At 31.9% G+C, this 24,619-nt stretch overlaps 1 protein-coding gene across 1 annotated transcript in view; it reads right to left on the bottom strand.

The window, feature by feature from the left end:
* Window positions 1-24,619, bottom strand: part of LOC129948377 (uncharacterized) — a 282,556-nt gene that overhangs the window by 51,560 nt on the left and 206,377 nt on the right. The window contains 1 exon segment of the mRNA XM_056059352.1: window positions 2,046-2,237. Coding sequence (XP_055915327.1) covers window positions 2,046-2,237 — 192 coding nt within the window.

Genomic DNA, 24,619 nt, shown 5'->3' on the forward strand with positions numbered 1-24,619 from the left:
GCACAGACACCGTGTCTTTTAGTAGTTATAGAAAGCTTGTCAATACAACTAAAGCTTTTACACTGGACGAGAATGGATTTTACCATACAATCTATTTAAAATGGTTGTCCTAACTATTTGACCAATGTACTTTAGCCTACTTAAATTTTTCGTGTATGAGATCACCAAATGTGGAAAGGGAGAGATCCAACCAGATACTGGCCTTCGCAGATGATATCGACATCATCAAAAGAAGCAAGTAAACAAGGCGTAGTGCATTCGCGTTCCTTAAAATTCCTTGGGTCAATAGAATGAGCCGATATTAACATAGGCGTAGACTACGACGACCGAAGCCCTTGGATGCACAACTGAATATCTTCGGTTCGCAATCGGAATACATGGAGCCACTTGTTAAGCCAGTTATTGGGGGTAAGGCGGATTTTGATGATGAAAAGGAGGGAGATTGGTTGAAACAAGGCTATCACATAATAAATCTAATAAATTTCCTGAAAAATTGTTTATCTTGAACACATTTTTAATAAACATTCATCGTTTAGTTAGTGCAATTGTAAGGCCCCATTGTCATTATACATAGATGGCACTTCCATAAAGGTATCACTAACCACCTTTTGTTGAACTATCACATTCGCGATGTCGCAAGATGTTTGGGTTTTCTTAGGCGATGTAAGAAGATTTCCTTCTGATCTAACTGTTATCTACAAGACTTATATACGTCCAAAGCTTGAGTATAACTCCCATATCTAGGCTGGTGCTCCTGCAGCCAACTTAAGCCTCTTAGACAGTATTTAACGTAGAGCATATAGATTGATTGGTGATAATACCATCATAGGATTATTTACTTCGCTTGAACATCGCCGAAAATATTCTTGTCTCACCCTCTTTTACCGTTTTAACGCCAGCTGAATTCCTCCCCATAAATAGTTCAACCGTAATTCTAGGAATGCTCATCAATACTGTCAAGTACAGAGATTCGTTCTTTAGCCGTACTATGCGAATGTGGAACGTCTTGCTACACTCTGTCTTTCCTAGCCATTGCAATATTCAGGACTTCGAAACCAATGTGCACCGACACCTCCTTTCAACCCCTCTCTCCCTTTCCTAGTGCTCACACTGTGTCTTTACATAATAAGGGTCGTATTATCCCCTTGAGTGTACGCTTATTATAAAAAAAGTCCCAAAACCTTTCCTCTCAGAGTAATAAAGAAAAAAGTTATATATTTTTTAAGGAAACAATTTACTATTGGTAGATTCTTATTTTTATTTGAAATATTAAAAGAAGTCTCTTGACGTGGATAATTGGTGTTTTGGTAATTTTAGTCAGTTTAAGCTCGATAGATTTTAATGGTTAGTATTGAAAGATAATTTAAGTCCTTACAAATAGCTAAATGTGACCAACATTTCGAATAACAAGATTGTTTAAATAGTCTAAAAAAAGACGTCTGACTAAACAAATTATTGTAAAGTCTACTAGTGCAAAATCAGACCTGAGATATTTTAAGATACGAATATTAAACTTTTCTCCCCAAAACATGGATTCAAAGATTTAATTTCAAAGTAAAAGCGTTTAATAGACAAAAACATTTTGTTGTTTAATTTTACTAACATAAAAACATATGTAAACCATAAAGCTTAATAAATTATTAATAATTAAATCTGTAAATAAAAAATAGTTAATAAAGAAAAATCAAAATTAAAGGCAGTGCAATACCGTAAAACATTTATATTTATCGTTTACACCGTAAATTGTGTATTTATTACGTTCATATAAGGCAGTAAAGGTTTATAGTTCCACATTAAAAATAGATGGCCGGTCAGGTTGGCATATCACATCATCGTTCAATTAATTCATAAAAATATAGGAAGGACGTATTTTAAACAAAACAAAAAAATATTATAATAAGGAGATAAATAAAAAGTATATGGGAAAAGGATATAAAAGAAAAAAACAAGAAGAAGAAGAAGAAAAAGAAATACCAACAATTATTAGTACACTATGTCCGATTAGAAAAATGTTAACAAAAATATTTATACTGTACCGCACGAACCTCCCTGAGGAAAGAATGTCGCATAGATTACTTTGAAGGTATCCTCTTTGACAACGCCTGTCGGACACTCAGCCTTAAATCCCCGATAAATTCGTTTGATTTCGTCTTCAGTAAAACGTGTGGCACGACTGAGGGCACTTAGTGAATCCGGACGATATCGTGCTGGCGTTTCGAATTCTTCTAATTCGGAATCTGAAATGAAAACCATACATTTTAAATTTAAAGTCAAACTTAAATTTCTTGATTTAAAATTTGTGTTTTAATTCCTTTGACTAAATACCACTTTTCTGTGGTTTGTATAAAGGGTATGAAATTGTTAATTTTAACATGAAAAGTAGTCTAATAAATAAAACGAGTGAAAGTGCTTTCCTCTGATTTTCCTATTAATTTTCTATTTCGCTTTCATTCAATTCGGTGAAATACGAAGAAGAATCAAGGTAAACCAACCATCGACAATAAATTCAAGAATTCACAAAAACAATGTTAAAGCTCTTTGTTCACGCTTTTCTCATCAACTTGTCCACCCTCATCCCTCATTTTTCTATACCAACAAACAATGACGGTGACACTGCTGATAAAATAGGCACGTCTTCTCTGCATATCTTTGTCTTACAGCACGAGTACAAGTATCTAGATACATTTGAGCATTCAAATCAATTTTGTTATGTCTTCCAAACAATTAATTGGTATTCATTTGAGACTAAATTGATAGCACTCCTTCATTCAGCAAGGACAGTCGCCACCAACTCCAACTCCTGCTGACTCTGGAACTTAGTGAATAAATATTTTGTAGTGATATTAAATGAGCTTTATAATCATGAAAATAAAGATAACGAAGTATCACAATGACACAATGAATACCAAAAGATATTATTTACAAATTTCATGAAATTTATTTTGAATTTCTTGAAAATTCGTGGATTCTTTAAGGGTGACGATGATGACTAAGACCAATAATGTTGGAGGGTGGGTTTTTATATAGATTTTTTAGATGATTTGGTATAAAGTGTAGAGGCATTAAATAATGTCTTGAAAGACTTAATGATACCGATTTATTCAAAAAGGAGATTGTTAAATTTCAATAAATTAGATTGTACAGTACATGGACTTCGATATCTTTTTAGTTTAGGTACATATATATTTTAATTAGTTTTATAAACAAGCAGAAAGGTAATAAATTAAAAGGGGACATTTTAATGCCAAAATATAATGAATTATTGTCAATTCGACAATAAGGGAGAAGTTGTTTAGAAACCATCAAGAGAGAAAAAAAAATGATTTTTTCGGAGATGTTCACTGAGAAGTGCAGATGGATTGGTTTAGTGTATTTTTTAAGTTTACAGAAAAAATAGAATTTCAGTTTGTAGGTTCAAAACTTATAAACAGTTTTAATTTCATATTTAATATACTCGTATAATTGATGAACTGCTGATCTAGGTGAAATAATGCCAACTGCTTGAATTGAATCTGAGTCTCCAAATTATAAAGTCTTACATAAATCTATCTTCTATTTATAATATACATCAAATTTAATTGCTGTTCGTTAGTATCACTAAAACTCGAGAACTGCTGAACGGATTTATCTTATCTTAGTCTTGAAAAGGCGAGAAAAAATCGAATAATTTCCGGAAACCCCTAAAAACAGCCCTTTCTATTTTCCATACAAACGTTTTCTAGAGTCAATTTGAACTTAATTGCTATTCAATAAAGTTGATATTAAATTATAACCACTCACTGTTGTCTAAGCAATTAAGGTCTGTTCCTAACGTCAAAGAGCCAATTTGTAATTTATTACCGCTGCATAAAGTTTAAATTCAATCACATCTATGAAAATAGTGTTCGCGTGCGCTTTGGAGGATCTAATGTTTCCTTGATGCTCCCGGAGGAACCGGAAAAACGTTCTTAATGTCATTGCTTTTGGCGAGGATTAGATTGCAAAATGATGTTGCTCTAGTGTTGGCTTCATCTGGAATAGATGCGATTCTGCTGGAGGGCGGACGAACTGCGCATTCTGCCTTGAAATTACCATTAATCATGCAAATCAACGAAACACCAATGTACAACATCGCCAAAAATAGTGCCATGGCCAAGATTCTACAGGTATGCAAATTAATTGTTTGGGATGAATGCACAATGGCTCATAAGTGATCACTGGTGGCGCTGGATAGAACATTGAACGATCTTTGTGACAACCAAAATATTTGGCCATGATTCTGTTGTCAGGTGATTTTCGTCAGACTCTTCCAGTTATTCCCCGATAAACTGTCGAATTATGTAGCAGTACGTAAGGACACTCCAATTAACAACTAAAATTCTAGTATTTTTGCAACATGATGAAACTGCAAATGTGTTTAAGAAGCAGTTCTTAGATATTGGCAATAATAAAGTTGCAATGGACACCTCGACCGGATTCATCACATTACCCACAGATTTCTGTCACATCACAGATTCAAAAGAGGATCTTATTCAGCGTTTTTTCCCTGATAAAGCGCAAAAGTTTAATAACTGGATGAACGAGCAATATTAGCAGCGCAAATAAAGATGTCGATGATCTTAACGCGACCATTCAGAATTTTCTTAAAGGACAGTTGGTTTCCTTCAAAACAGTCGACACCGTTATGAACCAGGATGACGTAGTCAACTATCCCACGGAGATTTTAAATTCACTGGAATTGTCTGGATTATCACTTCAATATTTGCAGTTAAAAGTAGGAGCAGTTGTCATCATGCTGCGTAACATTAATTAACCTCGACTATGCAATGGAACAAAACTGGCTGTGAAAGAGCTGATGAATAACGTCATTGAGGCAACAATCATACAATTTAAATACAAAGGAGATGATGTCTTGATCCCGCAAATACCGTTGATTTCAACGGGTTTACCATTTGATTTTAAACGCTTACAATTTCGAGTACGTCTTGCCTTTGCGTTGACAATAAATAAATCGCAAGGACAGTCTTTAGAATTTTGCAAAATCAACTTGAAGTTTCCCTGTTTCGCACATGGACAATTAAACGTCGCGTGTTAGCTCGACGGAAAACCGTCTTCTTTGTTTATTTACGGACCACAAAACAAAAAATAAAGTTTATGAGAAAGGTTTAAATTGATTAACAAACTGTATCATAACAGTGTGTGTCTGTAAATAAAAATTTAAACCTTATAAATAGCCAGTATTTCAGGAAAACTCTGTTTTTTTTTTTAAAGTAAGCAATAATAAAACTTCATGCTTCATTAAAAAAATGCTTATTTATTGAATAAGTTTTGTTTGTTTTGAAATTAATTTATACAAAAGCTTAGGTCTTTTATTTATCGATTGAGGCAGTATGAAATATGCCGGGTCAGCTAGTTTATTAATAAATATTTCAAGATGTTTAAAATTAAATATATTTTAATCTTTAAAACCCCTCTATTTTTCACTTCCCCTATACTTCCTTCTAATATAAAAAGAAAGCCCAAGAGGATCAGAAAATCATTACCGAATTTGGGCAGTTAGAAAATTGAATAAAAATTAAGTGGATCGCACGAACTTTTAAATTTAGTTAGTTTATCAAAGTCTTTTTACGAAAATCGTAAGAATATTTTCTTTTATTAATTTCTTATGTTTAAAATGTTTTAAAATAAATATTTTTTCAAAAATCAGGAAAAAACAATAACATTCTTACCCAATTAGTTTATTCCATCAATTAACATAAAAAGAAATATTTGTTATCTCGAGAATTTTACGAACAAAAAAACGATGTTACTTTTTTATCATAATGTGAAGAATATCGTTTTTAAAATCTGGTTAAATTTAAAAAAAAAATCGAAACAGCTGACCCGACGTACACATCTTTTGCTGCTGAAATTGATCTTTCTGCTAGCCACTTATGATTTTCATTTTATCTGTGTGCATCGGGAAATAACTGGTCAATGAGAGCATCTTGCGAATCAATAATAGTGCGGAAAACGACCGATAATTTAATGCATCCAGTTTCATCGGTAGTAACTTTTCCCTCGCCTATATTTAAAATTTGTTTTGAGAACGTTTCAGCGAATAAATCTGGAAGCAATTCAATACGCATTTTTACTTTCAGCTGTACTTTTTCAACACTACGGGGCCTCCATCCAATAAAGTTGCCGCAATCCCAGAAGATGTGAGGTACCATTATTTAATTGTATTTAAGAATTAGCGAAATAAGGAATGTTTTGCCAGTTCCACTTGGTGCATCCAAATAAAAGAATCCGGCTTGTCTTGTCGAAACTGTGAGCATGATGTGGTCATCAATAGTTCTTTTTTCTGCATTCACTAGTGGGAAATTGGGAGCAACAGTCGATGCCATTTCTACAGTATTGTATTGTAGTTCACGATTCAATTCAGTGTCTATTAAATCAGATGCATTTCGATTTGGTGAATGCATACCGAAATGACTATTGTTGAATATTCTCGTTAGATCGTTGCGCGGTGTACGATGTTGATGCAATTATACCATAACACTAAGGAATATAAAAAGTAGATAAAAACCTATTCTCAGGCCTACCGAACGTATGTGCCAAATTTCATTGAAATTGGTTAAACCGTTTCGGAGGAGTATGGCCACTAACACTGTGACAGGAACATTTTATATATTAGATTGTTTTTAAAATTAGTAAACTAAAAAAATATGTTTACTTTTATCATAAAAATAAGCAGGCTGCAAAATTCGTAAAAACCTGATGTTCGTTTCGAATATCTCGAAAATAAATAGAGGTATTGACTTCAAATGTTATTCTATTCAAAATTTTGTTGTTGACGTAAAAAAATGTTGATAGAGAAATCCAAGTGTTATTTTTTTTCTAAGAAATAAAAACTTTCAGAAAATGTTTCAACTAAAAATTTCGGGAAAAAACTGAAATTGAAATCAAATTTATTTTGCCATATGGAAAGTATCGTTGCTAACTTAAATCTAACTATAACTAAAGTTAACTTCTGAAATGATAATATGATAAGAAATGGTTTTCTATTATGGTATTATGAGAAAAAGAGAGATATTGAATTCAATTTCTTTTGTATTTCAGTGTGTGTTATAGTAAAAAAAAAACCGTGCACCCAATTTCGTTGAAAGTCCTTCTTTGATGTTATTTTCTGTACATTACCATTTATTTGAAGTCCATATTTCTCCTAATTTTTGAGATATCGCCAACTAAAAAAGTATTATGAACGTACAAATGCAAGCCCAGACATTACTTTCATAGCAATAATTTAGATTCTAGGGAATTTGAAACATCGAAATATAATACAATTTCCAATTTGACAATGATTACTTATTACAATTACTTTCAATGATAAGTTAAAAATTGATTAATATTCAGGAGATTGGATTTTATGGATTTTGTTTCACTAGGGTTTTATATTTACGGGATATTGGGTTTTTGATTTACAGAATTTTTTGAAATTGTATCCATTTCTTTATAATTGTATGAGTCCACGTTTGATATTATTAAGATATTGCTTCGTTGTTTAAAATTGTAAAAATAATTTTCATACTTATGTTGTTGACAATTTTCAAAAGCAAAAATATTGTTCTGAAATGTTAGCCAAATTAAATCGTAATTCCTTTTCAACATTTTACCACTACATTTTTTTTGGAAAATTTAAATATTCCACAAAATTTGAAGGACAAAAAACTACCTTTGTGTAATATAAATCCTGTAGACTTTCATTAAAAGTTAATATCATCTTCTCTTTTTTTTGAAAGTCTTGCAAATTCTTAATTTTTGTTTGTGTTCATTCTGCAATCTTTCATGAAGCTACATCATTTATTCCTTCCTATTTAATTTCTGCTGAATTCTGGTTTTCATGTACACTGTCTCAATTTTGCATATCATTATAATAATTTTCCTCACTGGACATGGACAAAAATATAAAAGAACTGAATGCATAAAAAGGAAATTGTTAATGCCAACAAAAATTTACCTAACAGTTAAAAAAAATTGTAGTAGTTGACGATGTTCTACATATTCCTCTGGTATGAAGCTTCATTGTCATTTCCCTTAGAAAAAAAGAAAACAAAGTGCTTTCATTTTGTAATTTCCATAGAGAATGTGTATTGTATTATCTCCTTTCACGCCTTCTTCCTCTCCTGATGGCTATAATAAGATGTAAGATGGCTGTCTCATCCTCGAAGAATGAAAATCGCACCATCATCATTTCGTCATATAACCGGAGGACCATCTAGATCCTGCTACGAGGCAAGCAGGGACATTGAAAAATAAGAAGGTGACGTTGTTAACAGTGAGAAGACGACAAGGACAATGACAACGACAACGAACGGTGGGGGTTTATGATTGTGACTGTATGACGCGTGACAGAATGAGTACGTGAATATTAAGCTTTATAAATGGTGTAATATTTCACTTAATTAAGGCTTTGGATAATGAACTCGAAAGGGTTATATGGCTTCCATCATCTTCAATCTGGATGAGTTTGTTTTTTGGGTCCGTAAAGAAGATACGGCGAACGAATATGGAATAGCTTAAGGTTGACATATAGAACAATGATATCTGGAATGATGAATGAAGATGGAGACATCCTGAAGCTATGTAACATATTTTATCTGACATACATTTTTGTTTCCGTTTTTTACTACTTGCTTTCAAAGGCTTGTTGAAAACTAGAACCTAATGCGACTGTGTGCGATGGCGAAATGTAGGTGACTTACAGTTTTGAAGCTAAACCCAAACAGCTGGTGTGAGAAGATTTTTGTATGACAATATTAATGTTGCAGAATTTGTCAATTCTTAGAATAAAGGTGGGATCTGTAAGACAAAATTTAGGAGATTTAATCTAGAATTCGAAACCTCTGACTTGACAATCCTCTACGCACTACACATCACATAATCGATGTGCCTGTATATCTGTCTGTCTCTGTCTGCATATCTGTATGTTTATCTAACTATCTGTCTGCTTCTATCTATCTATCTGATTATCTGAACTTCTATTTTTCTGTCAATCTATCAGTTTATCTTTTTGTCAATTCGAAAGTTTATTTTCCTGTCAATTTGACAGTTTATCTGTCTGTAAATCTGGCAGTTTATCTGTTTTTCAATTTGACAGTTTATTTTCCTGTCAACTTGATACTAAATCTGTATCTTTCCAGATATGTTTTGTCTCATGTTCCTTGCAAACTTAACCATCTTAAAGTAGCAACACAACCTCCCATACTATTGCCTTAACTTAACTTGGAATTGAAAACCTTAGGAAAACAAGAAGTCATTTTTGCAACTAGAAAAAGGTATAGGTAGATATAAGAATGTACAAGTAATACAAAACATTTTGATGCCTATGTTCTACTACTACTATTCACGCCCATAATCATTTATAAAATTTTAACGACCTCATTTTCTTGCTTTCATTTTTCTACGCCTTTATAGCTCATCGGCTATACAGCACAGCTAAAGTAGCTTGCTAAGATACATTCCAAAAACAGCAGCAGGATAGGTACCTACATAAAAATAGCCCAAATTTTCACCTCATTCGAGTTGTTTTTGCTGGTTTTGGTATTACGTTCATAGTTTTGAACTCAACACAACATACCTCCTTATTATTTAGTAAAAAGATATTCTACTCACGTTTCAGCCCGCAAGTTAACCGGTCTTATAGTATAACTCTGGAAATGTATAACTACATAATATACACCAACTATATCAACTATAACTACCCTCCAGGATCAACAGATTTCTTATTTCTCTCTTCTATTTTCGTCTTCATTTAGGATATTTTTGTTTTCCTTTTTGTTTTTTAATAAAACAAAAATATGTATCTAAAGCCAAAACCAGAAAGGACGAAGAACTAAATATACCAGGTTTCATCTTCATCTTCATTCTGAACAAACAACCTTCAACTATAATTTGAATTGTAGTATATATTCTGGTGGAATTCCTTATACCTCATGCCTAAGCAGCCTTTACTCGCAGGATACCGTTGGCCATTCTTTCAAATTGAAATACGGCTCTGAAATTGCCGAGGGGTGCCTTTAATATGCGCACCCTCATTACTGTTGTTAAGAGTAAGAAGTCAATGTGGTAGCTAGAAGATGTAGAATGTACCTATACACATACAAGTAGATAGAAAGATAGATAGAGGGTTGCTGCTTTCCTATCTAACGCGTATTAAGTGGGGCCAAAGATATCGTTAATGATGACGATAGGGGGATTAGAGCACGTCTCGCGGTGGATGGAGCGTCGAAAGGTTTTGAATACGACTTAAGATGCCTTCCAGTGAAATGTGTTTTCTTTTGTTTAACCTATAAGATGTGAATATATCTTCATACCTACTATGTATCTACGTTGAAATAAAGGTGTCTCTTATACAAAAGATCGCACTTCTGCCTATTTTCTATTTTTTATTTTATTTTGTAGAAAAACAGAGTCAGCAAACGATGTTTGCACTAAGATAAGGAATTCACTTTCATTTCTAATGAGCACCCATCTGATAAAAATAAAAACGAGTAGTTCATTGTATCCAAAAACTTAGGTACGTATCAAATTTCAAGGATTTTGATATTCAAAGGACGATACGGGAACGGTGCTGCAATAACAATAAATAGAGACGAAACTTGTGCTTTGTTTTAATGGTTTGATGATGTGATTTTATTAAAGAAATTCCACCATTTATAGATATACCTAGATTTTATGCAGAATCCAATTTATATAATAAAAACAAAAAATATTAGTGAATAAAGTTTTACTATTATTTTTAATTGTTTTTGTTTCCTCTTTTTTATTTTTACTTAATTTTTTTTATTTTTTTGCAGTTGAGGGAAACTAGGTCAATGAAAATATAATGATGGTAATGATTTTAGGGAGTGTTGCGAAGAGATAAAATTTTATTATAAAAAATAAATGAAGCAATTTAACAGAGTTATAGAATTTTATTTTTAATTCTATAATTTCCAAGAATATTAAAATAAAAAATAATGACTTTGTCTATATAAAGGTGTAAACGAGCAAAATGGACATTTATGTAAAATGATCCCAAATAAATATTTATTGGGATTTTAATAGATTTTTAGATTTTCTGAGGAAACGATACTTGATTGAATGTTTTTTCTTTATTTTGAATTGAAATTTGAAAAAATAACACAAAATGTTAACATTTCTCGAATCATTTGTGGAAAGGACGAATCAAAAAGCGACATTATGTAGATGTATTGAATAATTTGATTTAAATGGCTGTTAATCAAAAACCACTATAATTCGGGAAAAGCAAGTTACCAAATTTCATAAGGTCATTATATGCCCTATCAACATATTCAGAATGGATCGTCTTTCACGGGACAACCTAAGATACAAAAATTGTAAAGTGTTCTCCATTAAAGGCAGGTGGGTTTTAAAATTGAATACTACAAGTTGTGTACGCAATATCAATTAAGTTTTATCTTTAATTGAAAGCCATATCAATGAAATTATGTGTGAAATATAACATGCTTTAAATGGCTTCCCTGATTTTGCTGGTTGCGTTCATTCGAAAGGTCCAGTTTTCGATGATTTTAGGGCATTAATCAGACAGAATTAATCCAATGGCATGGTTATGCTGCGTTTGAAGGTCGCGTTGAATTATTTGCATGGACCTGCAACTTAAGAAAACTATACAAGAAAAACTCCAAAAAGGGTCAAATCAAAAGATTTTGGTGACCAATAAACGTAGTGTCGAAATTACCCCATCAAACCATTAAGCTGTGATGTGTTGGTGTCCATATCATCCAACTCATCGACCTATAGCGATTTCCATTGGCCCAATATCATTTTCTAAGATTACTCACCGATGACTAATACAGCTCAAAATAAACCTCAAACAGAAACTTTATTTGAATCTATTGGCAAGTCGTGAATCACGAGTGGATTGGTTTAGTCAAAAATCCAGCAATTAAGCTTATTCACGTACCCATTCATCCAAAAATCAGCCAGATTGCTGAAGGTGGTTTTTCGATCAAAATTTCGATTTACTTCCAACTGCTCCAAAATCCAAGCAACCACACGACACTTCGTGGCACTTGGTTTCAATTCTTGAATCAGTTAGATTGCGTTTGCCTGTAAGCCCAAATCATGACGCAAAATTTGACATGTTGTGGCCTGTGAAAAGCCAAGCTCTTGTGAGCGACGCAGAAGTTATAAATTCGTATTTTCTGCACACTTTCACAAACAGTCGCTATTTTTTGGCACATCGTTAACATTAAGGTGTTGGCTGATTGTGGCCTGAGCCGGTAGATTGAATTGACCACCCAATGCTGAATAGTCGCTTGTCCTCAACATTTTTAGAGGATATCAATGGGTCGCATTTCACCCCTTTTTTAATATAATTCTGTCTGTTTATCGGGTTAGGAATGATAGCTCGAATCACAAAATCAAGAATCGTTTTAATACTAAATAAACACCGATTCATGATTTTATTCAACTATTCTTGTTGTTCCTTCATGAGCTCAAAGTTAATTGTATGTTGATAATATGTTTATTTTGATACAAGCATATTTTGAAATATTCTGAGTGTAGCTAACATTTTGATTTTGATTTGAAATAATAATGAATAGTGGATATGGTGTGAGCACTACCATGCGTCCTTGGATTTTGTTTTCTATAGTAAAAGTGACACCATTTAATGAGAATCAACAAGAACGAAGTTTCGTACTGAATTTTCACAGCTCTAATTCGTTTATTTTATTTACAAACTGTGATTGGGTAGACTTGCCGTTTAAATTCAACCTTCGAAAAAGTGTACAAGAAAAGTTTATTTCGAAAATCATTCAGTTCTTTAGAGATTTCGGCTAAAGTAAGACTGGTTAAAGAGATGTAGTAAACTTTTAATTTCTTTGGTGGGATGAAGGTTTTGTTGGGTTAATTGTGTTTGGGTAACTTACAGTTTTTTTGGGATTTGTATTTTGTTGTGTGTTGAACAAAATTCGAACAAAAATTAAGATTGAAGAATTTTGTTGTTGTTATATAAAATGTATTGTCCGAAACTATATTGTTAATATGGGAAAATGGCCAAAAATAGTTGACCAAACTATTCAAAATTATTCATCATACCTTTTTTATTATGGAGGAGGCTACCTCAAAGGAGTTCTCAAAATTTAAATACTTTTTCGTACAAAATTAAGTAATAAAAAGATTAGTAGATAGTCATGGCAAATATCTTGTCGCGATTTTTTTTTCAAAATCGGGGTTATTTTGTGTGCCCGGATTCTATGCGGTGGAATTTCCTTAAGCTCCTCTGTTTATATTGAAGTTTTTATTTGAGAACAAAACGAAATATTCACCACCTTAGGTCCTCAGACCTGTTAAGTCCCTTGGAAACCCCTTAAAATCGAAATATGGCCGTCGAAAAATGATGTTCCGAATGTAAAGTCGTACATCCGTGCGTTAGTGAAATGTCATTATTTTCATTTTTACAACTGGAGGCCATTACAATAATTTCATATCGGAAGTTATATAATATTTGGCAGCTGGAAGTTCCGAGTTTCATTTTTTAGGAAATTTATTGTAAACATTTGAATTCTTCATTTTAAACATGAAAAATTACTCGAAGAAACCCTTACAAAATTATAGTGTTATGCATTTGTTAAAGGCTTTTGAAAAATGTATGAAAATCTTTAAGTTGTCACGTTTCACCACCCAGAACGACATCATCGTTATTATTTTTAATTTATGCCTAACTCAAAAATACTAACTTTAGAATTTATATTTTTCTCTTGTCGATATGTTGTTGCAGTGAAACCCTTTTAAAAACTTTTTACACAAAACACCAATATTGGCACCAACTCCATGCATACATATATTGATACAGTAAAAATAACTAATTGCATCCTTCGCTGTGAGTGCATCGTGCATGGTCCATCAACATCCTTCCGTTTTTAACATCGAACACTCCCAAGGACACTTCCTAACGAGCGAACTACTATACGACACAAAATTATTATGCCATTCAATTTTTATTTCACGCGCCGCTCCGTCGTTAGTCGATTGTTAAAAATAGGAAACTCTCCATAAAAATAAACCAAAACAAAACAACAAAAAAAAATATTTAAAAAAATCCACGTTAACACAAACAAAAATGAATTCATTTTTCTTTTAATTTCAATCACAAAATTTACGATCCATAAAATGTTCATTTTGTTTTTCCAGCCAATAAAAATATTAAATGGCCAAAATGTAATCAACAAAACTTTGTTGCCGAGTAATGGAAATTGAGATAGATGATGTTGTGGTGGGGAGGGAGGCCTCTATATAGTTAAAAAAAAAATAATAATAAGTCGGATGATGTTGATGATCTGAATCTCTATGTGGCTAAAGTGCAAAAATCTGACTATAAATTGAAATGGCTGAATGGCTGAACGTGCGTTACAAACGTGTCGAAATGTTTCCCCAGAACCATAACCCATCACCAGAACCAGAACCAGGAACCAGACCTATCAGAGCCATGAGTGAGTACAGACAGAGTATATCTTAAATATTACATTGAAAGTACGAGTACAATATGAATTAAAGTTAACAATGCATGAAGTGAAATGTGGCAAAAACTTAATTGAATTAAATTGCGGAATCATGAAATTGGTTAAGTGGAAGCGGCAAGATAGTTCTTTATTGTGAATTAAAATGGATAAAGTGTTTATAATGTATACAAGTAGTGAAAGCAGTAGGAGTAGGAAGATCGTTGTAAAAGTGAGGTTAAATGTGTACATATATCAATTGAGAAGTGGGGCAAAGGCATTGACAAAGTATTGAATTAATATTTTATTTTAAACTGACATTTAGAATGGAAAAAGGAACATATTAATAACCTTACGTAAGAACTTATCAAGCAATTTGTTATAAGCCTTTGATAGGTAGTGAAATATTTTATACCTTTTGTAGTAAAATACTACCTTACCGATATGTATTATTATGTATTGTTCACTACCGTTTGCAGCTATGGCAACACTGCTTAAAATTGAATTTTGCTCGCAGAGCATAGTGAAGAACGACAGAGTGAGGAACACTTAATAAACTTTACTATTGAATTGAAAATATAAAATAAAGTAATTTTAAATATAACTAGTGAACTTAAAACTAAATACAATTGTTATTTCATGGATAAAATATACCATGCTTGTTTTTATTATTAAATATGTATCTATTTATTGGGTGTTATACATGAGGCGTTGAATCTGTGAACTCTCGTTCTTGTACACCACACTTTCAATAACAACGATGCCTCTGAAGCCGCTTAAAGAAATACGGTGCATAAAAAGAAAACAAACAAACCTAAATGACAGAGTTTTAAAAACAAAAACCTTTTAGAAAAATCATGACTTTGACTACTTTTTGAAGTCTTTTGACTCTCAAAATAACTTTAAATAATGACTTGAAGTCAATTTTAAAATTCAATTGATTCAAAGTCAATTTGACTTCATTCAAATGATTCACTGTATTTAAAAATTGATTTCCATTTTAGAATTGTCTTTAAAGAGATTTTTTTTCAAGTCAAAGTCATAAAAATGGCTTTTACTCTTTTTGTAAAAAATCAAAATCATATCGCGGGTTTAAAATGTAAGTAAAAATTGACTTTGTATTTTAATGACTTAATTATATTACTTATTAAAAAGCTTTAACATTTTAATAATCTTTTAGAATTTTGCTCCAATATTTTAGGGTCAAAATTCTAGATAAAATTTTTACCTTCAAACTAATTTTGTTTGAGTTAGAAGGAAACGTTGCGTTGTATAGTTGTAACTATTTGTGATGAAGTTTGGGTTGGATTTCGCTGGAAAATTCTCGTCCGATTTCAGGGTCTCACAAAAGTAGACAATTATTCAAGATCCTTACTATATTTAAACTTTATTAAATTTTATATTTATGTACTTCAAATTCATACATCATCTCTTTTGTTTGGTTTACTCAATGCTCTAGTTTTCACCTGATTGTTTAAAATAAGTTTTCATAGTAAGAGGTTTAATATTGGTTTTAAAATATGACATTGGAATACATAAAATATTATGTCACTGATAATAGCGCCATATCTTTTTTCATCAAAGTTTTGATGGCCAATTTACACATTAGAGAGTTCAATTTTTAAAGTCTTGAACCTATTACAGAGCATTGGCATATAACTTATTAACAATACCCATGTGAAAAAGGTGTTTTGAATTCGAAAGCCTTGAAGGTCAGAGTAGTGATCAGTTCTTCAAGAAATAATATGACCAGAAAACTTTTTGTTATGGTGAATTTTAATTATCTTAATGCGTTACTAAATTTTAAATAATAACGTAATTTTGACTTATCAAATGTTAAAAATTAAAGCTTTAAATTTGACAGGTCCCTAAAAAGTAAGCTATTCATAACTTAAACACTTATCGAAAAACTACACAGATTCCAAAAAAGTATGAAATAATATTGAGTACCTTACCACTGGCTCTTAATCAAATTTCTATATTGACCTTTAACCGGTTTGTGAACGCCTGTTCTTCATCTTAAGACAGCTACTAACCGACTTATCAACTGCTGCTTTACCGGATTTAGGACATTTCTTAACTAGCTTATCAACAGTATTCAACCGAAGTTTTTAATCCTTTATCACGAATTATCAACGCCTTTTGAATGACCTATTAATTGATTTCTATCATTTTATTCATCAAAGAATCCAATCTTCAAAAATTTTGTATTCATATTTTAAAAAATTTCACTTGTACTAAGACCTGGGGTGGGAAAAAGTCTTCGTTAATAGAAGATCTTGTTGTGTATTATTTGGTAGCTGATCAGCTTTGAGCCTCGACAGGAAACTGAATGGTAACAACAATACAAACAAAAATCATTAAATAAAACTTCAATTATTTGAGGTTATAAGCTTCTTAAACATAAAATTGCTCTGCTCTTGTCAAAAAATTGTTTTCAAAATTAATCTTCAAACTATGCAGATTTAAAAATTCTGTAAAAAATGCTGTTAATACAAAATTTCGCATTGTTTTTGTATTTATATTTTGAACCAATAGTATTTTGAATCTAACCGAATCTGTCAAAATCTCCATAACGTCGAAAAACCAATTAGAAGTTAACTATTTTGTAAAAGGAGTGAGTTAAAAGTCATAATGTTCTGTTATGATCATGGTTTAATTAGGCTTTTAATTTTTGAAATATTTCCACCAAAGTGTATTTATTTACAAACATATTGTTCTATCATAAAATGCTCCTTTTTTATGATCAGCACTTGAAAACTACTTTTTTACACAAAAAATCATCAAATATAATTTTTTTTTTTTTAAATTAAAATACCTTGTATTTGCCAAAATCACCTTGAGTTAAAATTACCTTGGGTATAACAAAATCAAACCAATTCATGATATCTCATCAATTTCTTTTGATTGGAAGTAACGTTTGTATAAAATATTCCCTCTCACTATCCTAAACTTCACCTATCAACATTGTCTGAAAGCATAAAAAAGGATAACAAAAACAACGAGAAAAACAATTTTCCCTCGATGATTTGAATTTGAATTCTATTTTACGATAAGATTATCCCAGCACATAAAACAGAACATCCTTATTCCACAAAAATATCCTTGTTGTTCACTACTATTACCATATGGTTCGCCTCATACATATTGATATGGCCATCATTGTTCCAACCAACCAACCAACCAACCAAACCAACGTAACGTAACATTATTGTTTCTCTCCACAAATTTGTTTATTTATTCAAATTTTTGGGGGAAACGGAGAGATATCGCCAGAAGAAATCGTTTGCAAAATTGAAAGAGCTGAAAAAATATACGAGTATATCGCAGTTCATCACATCACAGCGGGAAGGTTTTTAGCTTTTTTGTTTTGGGGGTAATATCGTTTGGTACTTCATTTAAAATGCCCTCTAAAATGGTTATTTTTTCGAACCAGACAAAAAAACACCCACACACATCACATGGAAGAGGAGGATTCATCTTCGATTTGAATAAAGTGATTTTGTTTTTTAAAAAAACTTTATAAAAAAATCATTTCTGTGAACTTTTGTCATTATCTGGGTGATAGTAGGTAGAGGAATTTTGTTGAGTTTTCTATTTTCCCTAAATGGTCAATTTAACCACATTTAAGTATAGTTTTGAACTTTTTAAAAATATATTAGCAAAGAATTACATGAAGGAATCAAGGTTTTGTAGAATTTCCCAAGAGGAAATAATTTATTTTAGCTTAAAAAGAAATGGCTTGACAGTTCTTTAACTTTAATCTACATTCTTGAAGAGATTTTTTGTAACACTATCAGAACAAAAGTAATATCCGTGGCATGATGGTTAGTGCGTTGGACTGTCATGTAAGGGGTCTTGGGTTCAATCCCTGCCTGTGCCACCTTAATTTAAAAAAAAAATAATTTTCGCGGGTACTGCGTCTTGCGAGGAATTGCCAAATCCTTCAAGAGTAATTCTTGTCATGAAAAAGTGCTTTCTCAAACTAGCCGTTCGGATTCGGCCTAAAATTGTAGGTCCCTTCCATTCCTGACAACAGTACTCGCACACAAGAATGGTTGAGAGTTGTAAGTCACTAGGCCCTGGTTCACAACGGACTGTTGCGCCACCCCATTTGATTTGATCAGAACAAATGCTTAAAACAAGCTTTATTTTACGATCCATGAACAGAACACACTACAAAGAATGTTTTGAAATTTTATAAATCATCAATCTAAGATTTAGTTTCTTAGAGGATTTCATTGTCTGACATTTAATCGAGTTAAGGTTAAGTCGATTCTTTTGAACTTAAAACAAAAACTGTTGATATTTACTTGGATAAGTAAATGATCGTTTAAAAGTTGTTTATCTAAGGCATACACAAGGGGGAACATCATTGATAGCTAAGATAAAGAGTAGTGGTCCTAAATGACTGCCCTGAGGAACTCCTAATTTGGCAACAAAAGCGTTACGAATAGAATTTAAATAAGAATGAAAAGTATTGAAATAAAAATGAATCCATGATGTGAATTGATTAAGAAATTCACATCATTCTTTTGCTTTAATGTTATTATAACAGGTGTTTTTTTTTGTTTAAAAGGTATAAAACTTTTGATTTATCTAAATTTTTTTAAATAGCTTCAATGTTGTCACTGATTTGTGTTTAGATTAGTTTGGCATTTCAATATACCTTGCTCCTAAACAACCCTTTTAAACTGTCCAAATTTATTTTTTAAATCACCGTTTTGAAAATACTTATCGTGTGAATTTTATTTAGCGTTGAAGCTCACTTTTGGTTGACTGGATGATGATAGTTCTGGCTAGAACGTTACAGTCAAGATTGAACTCTGTTGATGATTATAGACCATGATATAAGGGAGCTGTGTTCTAAACAAGACGGTACAAAATGTTTGATGCCCAAAGTTTCACGTTACAGACACGATCCCTTGAATTGGCTTCCAAGATAATGCGATTAAATAGCGTTTGACAATTTTCTGTGGCGACATGTGAATAATCTATTCTACGCTGATAAGACCAAAAACAATTGACATCTTTGAGGACAATATTCGAAACGAGAATCGATAGTCGATTCTTTTAGGCCACCAATGTTAAAGACAGTCATCGGAAATTAAAACCTCAAGATTAGACTACGTCGAAGTAGCCGTGGAAGACATATGAAAGAAATCATATTTAAAATATAATTCCAGAAGATTATCTTTAGAATAAAGTAAATTTCATGTGAATTTAAAAAATTAATCTTTGTTTCATTCGATTTCAAAGTTCTATACCTCAAAAGAGAACCCTTTTTTATCAGAAAGGTGATCCGAATCTCAAGTATATCATATATTGGAGCTCGATCAAGTACCAGTGTGAATAAACTCGAGATCTTGGCCAAGTCAAATAGTTGTTGAGTGTTGTAATAAATGCTTTCATCCATAGTATTGAGAATTCATCATCAAAATTAAAAAATAAACAATGTTTTTAACGTGATTGCATTCAAATCTTACCTTAAAATTTGTCTACCTTATATATCTCATCTTTCAAAATGCTTAAAACAATCAAAAATGGGGTTTTTAAGTTTAAGTTAAACCTCAAAATATCTCTTAACAATAAATTGTATAATGATTTTGCAAAGTACAAATCTTTCTTTTCTAGATACAATTTAATTTATTTTAGTTTATGAAAATTAGTCATTATAGTTAGCTATGGGTCTTTAATTAAGTCTAAATGAGGTTTGGAGCATAACCATGAATTTTATACTTTCATGATTTTGAAAAATACGTTGCAAAGTTAAAATTAAACAAAATTTTTTGTCAAAAAATTGTAAACAGTCTCGCAATATGAATAGAAACTGTCTACTCTGTTTACGGAAGCATCAATCTAACTTTAAGAATTTTGGCATAGAATTGTTAACGACCCTTTCAATTTTGAACAACGCCTCTAAGCACAGAGTTCTATTTAACCATTCAAGGATTTCACAAGTTTTTGTAGATGTTTTGTTTTAATAGTTTTAAGTAATTAATATTTTTTACTTGCGACATATAGGAACTATATGGCATCTTATCTTATGATGTTAGAGAAGTTGAAAAAAGTAGGTCCCACGATTTCATCCGGTGTGTCCTGTCTGTCTGTCTGATTTCAAACTTGGAAGAAAGCCATAAACTATTCCTTATTTGGTTTAGACACCTTCCGAACTACACAACCAGTAAGCCATCGCATTACAATTTAAACACACATGTTCTGTCTCTCTCTTATCTTCAGATAATTTTTCTTCTATCCTGGTTTTTCTAATATGAAATTAAAATAAAGCTTTCCAAAGGCAAATACTTTGAACGAACTAGTTGAAGACACAAACAATTGTTTTCGTTAATTATGCTTACAAGTACTTTTTATATTCGGGATGAGTTGTCCTAAGATGAGTTGTGTCTTGGAATGAATCGCGCTGTTTTTCGACAAATCAAATGGCATTTATATCTTTAAAGACTTACTTGTTTTATAGATATGATTTAAAATCTCATATAGGTGCTTTGCATAAAGGAGCAAGTTCGTCCGACCCAGTCGTGCATTTTATTTAATTTCAATTCGATTTAAATCAAATACATATTCCCTTTCAAATATTGTTTATTATCAATTATTCCAAATATCTCCTTCAGGAAAATTCTCTTTGGCAGAGGTTGTAAAATAAAATAAAACATTCAAACATTCAGAATTAAAGTCCATTCCATTGGTATTTGAATACTCCAAAGGATATTCTTCTTTGGATATTTACATACAACATATAATCATCATAATCGTGTATAGTGTGTGTAGTTGATATCTTAAATAAATTCAGCAAACAAGCATGTCAACATTGTATATTTTATTTGTTTCTATAATATTATTCATCTATATGCTGCGGAATATGTACAAAAAGGATATTTTCTTCTATGTTTATTACCATAAAAAAGAAATATACTGTACGAGAAGAGTAGGTATGTGATATGGTATAGGAAAGTTGTAAAGCTTTTTCATTTTTATGTGTCAAAAAAACAAATAGGGTACGAGTGTGTTATTATAATAACCATAAACATCAGTGGCACGTTTTTGGATTAAATTTGTACATATGTATTCCAGAATAGGTTAGGTAAATGTTTGTGTAAATCAAATACAATAAATAATATCGTGACATTTAATTTGTTGGTTTGAAGTTTAAGGGAAAAGTATGAAGAAAAGGTTGGTTTGCGATTTAGTTGCAAGTTTTTTAACTTTGCATTAAATCTTTAAGGCATAGCGTTTAAAGTTTGGCTGACTTTGATGTTCTGTGTCCTTCAAAACGCGGTGGTTTGCGGTTTATTCACATAGAACTGCGACTAAAGAAAGCCCAGAAAGAAAAAGAATAGAAGACATAAAACCACTAAAGCTGTTAACACCATTCGGTATAATTATCATCAAATATCCGATACACAAAGTTGGTGATCATTGATCTATAGCTATTTTCCTTGATGGTGATGGCGTAGCTAGCATCATTTTCAAAGAAGTAGGGACCGTTGACGCCTCTAGCCTTAAATTCTTTAAATTTACACTTCATGTCACATGAATAGGAACAAGCTTTTTTCGTTTTTTATTTTCCGATATTTCTTAAACCCTTACACACAGAAAAATAATGCAATGTAAAATCAAAAGAAAGAATTGTCGATTTTTAGAATACTCGATCTGTTCTTTTTTAAATGTTTTCATTACGATTCAACGGTGTTTCATTTTGATTAAATATTGAAGCATGTCATTGTGTACAATAATATCAATGATTTAACAATACGCAAGGTATAAAAGACAACACAAGAAGATTCATGTTAAAATTACATTGTTTTATATAGAATTGACATTCAACAATGTTAAAATGAAATGTTCAATACAGAAATTCTATGATAAAAATGTTTTTTGTTACAATAAAAGTTTCTTATCTTAAAAACATCTTGAATAACGTAAGTGAAAGGTAATTGAAATAACAATCCTTAATATATTATTTTAATTACATGGGGTCGTGTTGAAACAAATAGAAACGCTTACACAAAATTTCTAGTTGTTTATTTGCCATTCTTGTGCATTTAGTTTTATTACAATGAAAAAAGAATCAAATATAACTTTCGAAACTAAATTTTTTTCAAAATTAAAGTACAAATAATTTTGATTTTTAAATGAAATATTTATTATACAAGAAAGTTGAAATATAAATATCTGAAATCTAGTTGTATTCTGTCTTCCCCCTTTTCGATTAATTTTGGAATGACAAAAAACTATTAAGTTACAAAGGGTGGTTTTTTTACCATAGGAATTAAAAAAAAATGGTGAAAATTTTGGTTAACCCTAAATATCTTACGAACCAAATCCCTAGAGACTTGAATTAAATTTTATATAACATATTGTAACGTGATATTGCAGAGATATAAATCAAAACAAATTGTCACCTCCAAAATTTTACGACTAAAATATGATTTTATAGCCAAAACAATTTTGTGCAACGAGGAATTATATTTTTGACATTTGATAACATTTTGAGAAAAATCGAATTGACAATTTTTTTTATAAAAAATAAAATTCTAAAAAAAACATTACTCAGCGCTGGTAAAAATTGTTTATCGATTCAAATATCTTTTCAAAAACTAGAAATTTAGGATAAATATGATTTAAAATCATGAAAATAAAATTTTTATTTTTAAGATCATGAAATGAAAATAAAAATAAAAATAAAAATAAACCAGCATAAGTGCTTTTATATGCGTTTCGCCCTGATGTAATGGTGGGGCTCATCAGAAGATGACTATTACACCTTGTCTTGACACATATTTTCTGGAATAAATCGGTATATAATAAAGGGTGATTTTTTTGAGGTTAGGATTTTCATGCATTAGTATTTGACAGATCACGCGGGATTTCAGACATGGTGTCAAAGAGAAAGATGCTCAGTATGCTTTGACATTTCATCATGAATAGACTTACTAACGAGCAACGCTTGCAAATCATTGAATTTTATTACCAAAATCAGTGTTCGGTTCGAAATGTGTTTCGCGCTTTACGTCCGATTTATGGTCTACATAATCGACCAAGTGAGCAAACAATTAATGCGATTGTGACCAAGTTTCGCACTCAGTTTACTTTATTGGACATTAAACCAACCACACGAATACGTACAGTGCGTACAGAAGAGAATATTGCGTCTGTTTCTGAGAGTGTTGCTGAAGACCGTGAAATGTCGATTCGTCGCCGTTCGCAGCAATTGGGTTTGTGTTATTCGACCACATGGAAGATTTTACGCAAAGATCATGGTGTAAAACCGTATAAAATACAGCTCGTGCAAGAACTGAAGCCGAACGATCTGCCACAACGTCGAATTTTCAGTGAATGGGCCCTAGAAAAGTTGGCAGAAAATCCGCTTTTTTATCGACAAATTTTGTTCAGCGATGAGGCTCATTTCTGGTTGAATGGCTACGTAAATAAGCAAAATTGCCGCATTTGGAGTGAAGAGCAACCAGAAGCCGTTCAAGAACTGCCCATGCATCCCGAAAAATGCACTGTTTGGTGTGGTTTGTACGCTGGTGGAATCATTGGACCGTATTTTTTTCAAAGATGCTGTTGGACGCAACGTTACGGTGAATAGCGATCGCTATCGTTCAATGCTAACAAACTTTTTGTTGCCAAAAATGGAAGAACTGAACTTGGTTGACATGTGGTTTCAACAAGATGGCGCTACATGCCACACAGCTCGCGATTCTATGGCCATTTTGAGGGAAAACTTCGGAGAACAATTCATCTCAAGGAATGGACCGGTAAGTTGGCCACCAAGATCATGCGATTTGACGCCTTTAGACTATTTTTTGTGGGGCTACGTCAAGTCTAAAGTCTACACAAATAAGCCAGCAACTATTCCAGCTTGGAAGACAACATTTCCGAAGAAATTCGGGCTATTCCGGCCAAAATGCTCGAAAAAGTTACCTAAAATTGGACTTTCCGAATGGACCACCTAAGACGCAGCCGCGGTCAACATTTAAATGAAATTATCTTCAAAAAGTAAATGTCATGAACCAATCTTACGTTTCAAATAAAGAATTGATGAGATTTTGCAAATTTTATGCGTTTTTTTTTTTTTAAGTTCTCAAGCTCTTAATAAATCACCGTTT

Source organism: Eupeodes corollae, chromosome 2 (assembly GCF_945859685.1).
Source record: "Eupeodes corollae chromosome 2, idEupCoro1.1, whole genome shotgun sequence".
Taxonomy (NCBI): Eukaryota; Metazoa; Arthropoda; class Insecta; order Diptera; family Syrphidae; genus Eupeodes; species Eupeodes corollae.